The 6,461-nt window shown below is 49.4% G+C and overlaps 1 protein-coding gene across 6 annotated transcripts in view; it reads right to left on the bottom strand.

The window, feature by feature from the left end:
* Positions 1 to 506: 506 nt before the first annotated feature.
* Gtf2ird1 (GTF2I repeat domain containing 1) overlaps positions 507 to 6,461 on the bottom strand; it is a 76,463-nt gene continuing 70,508 nt past the window's right edge. For 5 of the 6 annotated variants that reach the window (XM_036171959.1, XM_036171956.1, XM_036171960.1 and 2 more), the window contains exons 24-27: positions 5,882 to 5,959; positions 5,158 to 5,350; positions 2,964 to 3,001; positions 1,393 to 1,970 (exon numbers count right to left, since the gene is read on the bottom strand). In XM_036171959.1, the coding sequence (XP_036027852.1) occupies positions 1,678 to 1,970; positions 2,964 to 3,001; positions 5,158 to 5,350; positions 5,882 to 5,959 (602 nt within the window). In that variant the 3' untranslated portion in view covers positions 1,393 to 1,677. Of the gene's footprint in view, positions 732 to 1,392; positions 1,971 to 2,963; positions 3,002 to 5,157; positions 5,351 to 5,881; positions 5,960 to 6,461 lie in introns of those variants that run through there. The other variant, XM_036171955.1, reaches the window with a different exon arrangement.

The following is a 6,461-nucleotide window of genomic DNA, read 5'->3' as shown; positions in this document are numbered from 1 at the left end:
CAGGGATCCTCGTTTCCAACCCTCCCATCACCTCGGTTTCCAGCCTCCCGCCACCGTGCAAAGCTTTTTACACGGATACTGGGGTTCTGAAGTCAGGTTGTCATGCTTGCAAAGGAAGGTACACTTTACCCACCGAACCATCTCCCTAGTCCCAAATGGGAACTCCTGAACCTCCTGAGTGCTGGGGTCACATGTATGCACCACCATACCCAGGCTAGGCAGTGCTGGGGTGGAACCCATGGCTTTGTGGATGCTAGGCAAGCACTCTGTGGCTCCTCCTGGGGCTGCAAGTCCCTTGGCAGTAAAGAAAATAAGTTCCGTCCCTAGACACCACCAGTCCAGTGTTCAGAAACTCCAGACTCCACAGTATGGAATGGGGCACTTGACCTGGTTGGTATCTTGCCTGACTCGGTCCCTGGGTGGCTGCAGGGCCACACCACCAAAAGCGTACATATAGCCAGAAAAAAATAAAATAAAATAGAGGTAACACTTTTTCTTTCTTTTTCTTTTTTTACTTATTTAAAAAGGCCTTGGTGGCAGGAATATAGTGTAAAAATCATTGGAAAAACTAAAAGGCATCGATACATATCCGAATATACTTTGTACATAAATTACATTTCCTTTAGTCTTTCTGAGTTGAGGTCCTGATTCGGCTCTGAGGTTTAATAATCAAGGGGACCTGGAAGGTGCGCGTTTAGTCCGGAATAGTCCACCATGTACACTGGCCACTGCTAGAGAGAGGGACAGAGGGACCAGGTTAGGACTGCAGATGATATGAAGGAACCTCCAGAATAAACTAGCTCGCTTTCTTGAGGGCGAACTCAAATGTTACTTATGATGCAGCCATTGAGGCCCAGAGAGGGCAAGAGACCTCTCTGAGGTCACACAGGTACAGCCTGGCGGGACTGCCCCCCACCTGTGTTCCAGGGGTTCAACATGTGGATTAGACACCAGCAAGGGCTGAGTGAGCAGGCGCAGTAAACACCATATACCAGCTTCACCCTACAGACACTGTCCCACCTCTGGGGTAAAAAGGAGAACTCAATAACAAAAATTAAGGTAGGAGAAAACGCAAATTCTGGGCTTTCGGCAGTATCCAGAATGGGACTGAAGGGACACACAAAGGATCTAGAAATCCTAAAATCAGCCTCCCTTCTTTCCTTTCTGTTGAGACAGCCTCAAGTAACCCAGGCTAGCCTCAAATTTCTCACGTCTTGAGGTTGACCTTGAACTTCTGATCCTCCTGCCTCTACCCCTCCAGTGCTGGGATTACAGACGTATGCCACCAGTTTATGCAATGCTGGGGATCTAGCCCAGGGCTTCATGCATGCAAGGCAAGCATTCTGCTGACTGAGCCACACCCCCAGCACCCTGGTTTAGCAGTTTTCTTTGAGACAAGAGTCTCATATCGCCCAAGCTGGCCTTGAACCTCTGATCCTCCCCATCTCCAGTACTTGGGACTATAGGCATACGCCACCACACCCAGTTCTTTACATAGGCTTTCCTTTGAATCAGGCAAGTGCCAAACTCAGCAACATGGCTGACAGATGATGGAGGTCCAGTTCTGTCATGTGACCGACCATCTACCCTCTGGCTCCTGCCGTCCTCATTTACACACATCGCTGGTAACACCCACACTTCAAGCACTGCGCTGATCGATCGCACAGACCCCTCAGTCTATCTTGTGGGCAAAGCAAGTGGGTGCGCCTGCACTTCTGAGGTTGGCGGAGTCCCTCTTAGAGCCCAGTGCCTCCCAGTTCCTGGAGCTGTGGGCGGCCCTGCCCGAGGGTGGGGCACAGGCCACACAGAATTGGGGTGAACTTCGGATCTGCGTGACTTTACCACGAGGGAGATCTGGTTGGTGGATGCCACAGACTCTGGGTTAGAGGACGAGGATGAAGAAGAGGAAGAGGAGGAGACTGAGTTGCCTTCCGAGACCCGCTTTCTCTTGCGCTTGGGAATGTCTTTGGCTGGTGGAAGAAACAGTTGCTGAGGCCGGATGCTGGGGGCCATTCTGTGTCGGCCTCCTGAACTCCCTGGAGAAAGCCCTTGCTTTTAGACTTTCAGTGGTTTCTTTTCTTTTTTAATGTCCTGGGAATGGAACCCAGGGCTTTGTGTACGCTGAATCATACTCCTAGGCCTTTACTGGGGGATTCTAGGCAGGTGCTGTTCCTCTGAGCTAAAGCTACATCCTTCCACAGCATCCGCGGCTCTGTGACTCTACCCACCAAGTGGCTGAGGCTCACTTGTCTAGCCAGCTTTATTACCCAAGCAGGTCTAAGGACCAGGTGCCCCACTTCCAGCTCCTATTCACCTGCCTGCTTTGCTGGTCAAAATATCCCCTCACCTACCCAACAGGCTCAGTACAGGGATCTGGCTCACCCAGATCATTCAATCTTCAGTAGGGCTATCTTCCTATGACCTTCAAAAGCCCTAAGCTCCTCTACCCACTTCCTGCCGAAGTGTTTTGGTTTAGTTTATTGAGACAGGGTCTCATGTAGTCTAGGCTGGCCTCCAAGTCACTGTGTAGCTGAACTTGGTCTTGATGCCTGATCCTCCTGCCTCCACCCCCCCCTCCCCCAGTCCCAGTCCCGGGATTAAAGGTGTGTGCCACTATACCCGATTTATATAGTGCTAGGGAAATCATAATGAGACTTTGTGCATACTCTCCCAACTGATCCACACCCAGCCTTACCTATTATTATTATTTTTTTTAAGAAACATTTATTTATGTATGTGTATGTAGCACATGAATGGAGGTCAGAGGCCAACTTGAAGGACTTGCCTCAGTTTCTCTATCATGTGGGGTCTAGGGATTGAACTCAGGCCGTCAGGTTTAGCAGCAAACACCTTTATCCACTGAACCTCCCAAGGCCTGTGCCTGCTTGTGCCTTTTTATCTTTGAAGGCCAACAGACTGGTCCCCAAGAGGCAGAAGGCTGGCCTCCCCTGCCTCTGACTCACCTGGCACCTTGGCATCATTGCAGACTTCTGCAAAAGGTCTGAAAAAGAGAGAAGCGAGGCCACAGTTAGGTGGTTCCCTCTCCTCACGCGCTCCTTGGGATTCGGGACACCGACTCTCCATAGCTGAGATGTAGTGGTTGTGGCTACAGCCAGGTCAGTCCACGCTGTAGTTTTACACCCTGAGTGTGGCCCAGTGGTCCATGTGTTAAATGTGTGTCTGCACACTAGACCTTGAAGAGGTGGGGCCTAGTGGGTGGGAAAGGTCATGTCCTCAGTGGGGATCCTGGTACCATTTCTTCCTCTTCTCTCTCTGCTCCCTGGTTCTCGTGAGGTGAGCAGCACCTCCCACCATGCATATGCTCCTACCAAAAACAGGCTCAGGTGACCAGGGCACAAAAACCCTGAAATTCTTTTCCTTTTGAGACGGGGCTGCACTATGTAGCCAAGGCTGGTCCATCCTCCTCCTCCTGCCTCTCTGTTACTGGGATTATAGGAAAACATTGGCACACCATCGTCCCTCAAACATTTTTTTCTCTTATTGTTTAAAAAAATTTTTTCATTACATTTATTTATTTGGTGTATGTATGTGTGCATGTGTGTCCAGTAGAGGTCAGAGGACAACTTGTGGGAGTTGAGACACTCCTTTTATGACTGGAGTCTCAGGAAAACTTACTGAGTTGTCAGGCTTGGGGGAAAGCACCTTTACCTGCTGTGTGAATGTGTGTGCATGTGTGCATGTGTGTGTGCGTGCATGATAGTATGCATGAGTGTGGAGGGCATAGATCAATGCTGGGTATCTTTCTCAGTTACCTTCCACATTATTTTTATGCTAAAGAATGATTTATTTAGCCAGGCGGTAGCGGCGCATGCCTTTAATCCCAGCACTCGGGAGGCAGAGCCAGGCGGACCTCTGTGAGTTTGAGGCCAGCCTGGTCTACCAAGTGAGATCCAGGAAAGGCGCAAAGCTACACAGAGAAACCCTGTCTCAAAAAACCAAAAAAAAAAAAAAAAAAAAGAAGCCCCACGTGCTACGTGGGCACTGAAATCTAAGCTCCAGCTCTCATGATTATGTAGCAAACATTTCTACCTGCTGAGCCATCTCTCTAGCCTCCATGTTATATTTTTAGGCAGAGTTTCTCACTAATTTGCCTAGCCTGGAGGGCCAGCGTGCCCCAGGAATCCTCCTGCTTTTACCTTCCCAGTGGTGGGATTACAGGTGCATGCTGTAGGTCCTGGAGACCCAAACTTAGGTCTTTACGCTTATATGACAAACATTTTGTACTAATTGTGACTTTTCCCCAGCTCCTACCTCAAACTTTAAAAATGATTTATTTTTTAAAAATTATTTATTTTGGGGTTGGGGATTTAGCTCAGTGGTAGAGTGCTTGCCTAGCAAGCACAAGGCCCTGGGTTCGGTCCTCAGCTCTGGGGAAAAAAAAAAAAAAAAGACAAAAAATTATTTATTTTACTGTTTCTGCATGCACATGTGTATGTGTACCATGTTTGTGCACAGTGTCCAAAGGAAGTCAGAGGAAGGTATCGGATCCCCTGGAAATGGAATTAAGGATGGTTTGAGCTACCATGGATGCTGAGAATCGATCCTGGGTCCTCTGCAAGAGCAACAAGTACTCTAAACTACTGAGCCATCTCTTCAGCCCTGTCCTAAAATGTCTTGAATAAGAGAGGATACTCAAGAAATTCTGGGGGCTGGAGAGATGGCTCAGAGGTTATGAGCACTGACTGCTCTTCCAGAGGTCCTGAGTTCAATTCCCAGCACCCACATGGTGGCTCACAACCATCTGTAATGAGATCTGGTGCCCTCTTCTGGCCTACAGGCATACATGCAGGCAGAACATTGTATATATAATAAAAAAATAAAATCTTAAAAAAGAAAAGAAAAGAAAAAAAGAAATTCTGAATTGTGGGCTGGGTAAATTAGCTTAGGCCTGTAATCCCAGCATCCAGGAGGTAGAAGCAGGAACATCAGGAGTTCAAGGTCAGCCTCAACTACATAGTGTGTTCCAGGCCAGCCTGGGCTACATGAGACTCTGTCTCAAAACAACAATAATAAAAAATTGGAGTTGGCTTTCTGACTCAGGATTCTCTCTCTGACCCCTGGCTGAGCCTGCCGATTGTGTCCTGGGCCAGGGTGGCACCCTCTCCACCCCCACAGCTCATGCCCTGTAGCACTCACTGGAGCTGGTTGATGATAACCATCCGTACATGCTCCCTGGCCTTCAGGATCTTCTCCAGCCGATGGATGTCGTAGGTGTTGGGGTTCCGGAAGGGGATGTCATCCGGGAGGCCTTTCACCTCCACGGCATCTGGGCTGTCCCGGATCAGTTTGTAAGGGACCAACACAGGCCGATTCAGTCCCAGGGCCTCCCCTAGAGAGCACGGGTCAGAACCAGAGAGAGATGCCTCCATGTCAAAAAGTGAAACATTCTAGGGAGAAGATCGTGATTCTGACAGCCCAACTCAGCGGCCATCCCACCCCAGGGGCAGCATATCGATCATCCACATACGTTAGGAGAGTTCGTATTGATCACCCACGGGTTCTAGAAGACACACCTCTGGGCACATCTGTATGTGAGGAAGTTTCTAGATTGGGTTAACCCACTCTACATGAGGGTGGCACCATCTCACAGGCTGGGGTCCAGAACTGAGTTAAAATGGACAAAGTGAGCCGGGTACCAGCATTGATCTCTCTCTGCTCCCCGACTGCAGACGTGACCAGTTGCCTCACGTCCTTGCCCTATGGACCAGTTTTAATCTGTGACCCCAAATAAACCCTTCCTTCCTTAAGTGGGGTATATTGTCACAGCAATTAGAAAAAAGGAATACACACACGTGCCATCCGTCACTGTGGTCATGCAAGCTGCCCTGAGGACCCACCCCGGCCACCTGGGGGCACTCACCGTATCTCTCATTGAAGAGCTCCTTCACCTGCTCTCTGAGGATCACCTTCTCCCCGAGCCTGTTGGCGTCATCCTCATCTGCCGGGAGACAATCGGACTATGGGGCCAGCACACGCTGCTCCCGTGTGGCCCTGGCCTGCTGGGCAGACAACTCTCCAGAGACTGCCTTCTTTACTACAGCAGCACTGGTCTCAAGAGTGTATCTACCCACTCACCTCCCATCCATTCATCCACACACCCACTCACCTCCCATATCCATCCACACACCCACCACTCACCTCCCATCATCCATCCACACACCCACTCATCCTTCCATCCATACCTGAATTTTCCAAGCAGCACCTCATTCATTCATTCATTCATTCATTCATTCATTCATTCATTCATTCACATTCATTAATTAAGCCAGGGTCTCAGGTAGCACACTACTTGAGTCTCAAATTCAGTATACAGCCAAAGATAATCTGGAAAGATGGCCTGATCTTCTTTGCCCCGACTCCTCGGTGCTGAGATTGCGGATGTATCCCACCATGCTTAGCTTGTATTGTTCAAAACGGTGGTGAGCAGAAGACAGAGACCC

The sequence above is a fragment of the Onychomys torridus genome, chromosome 22, assembly GCF_903995425.1.
Source record: "Onychomys torridus chromosome 22, mOncTor1.1, whole genome shotgun sequence".
Lineage (NCBI taxonomy): Eukaryota > Metazoa > Chordata > Mammalia > Rodentia > Cricetidae > Onychomys > Onychomys torridus.
Note: the sequence above shows the minus strand (reverse complement) of the source record. Positions and strands in the feature narration are given on the sequence as shown.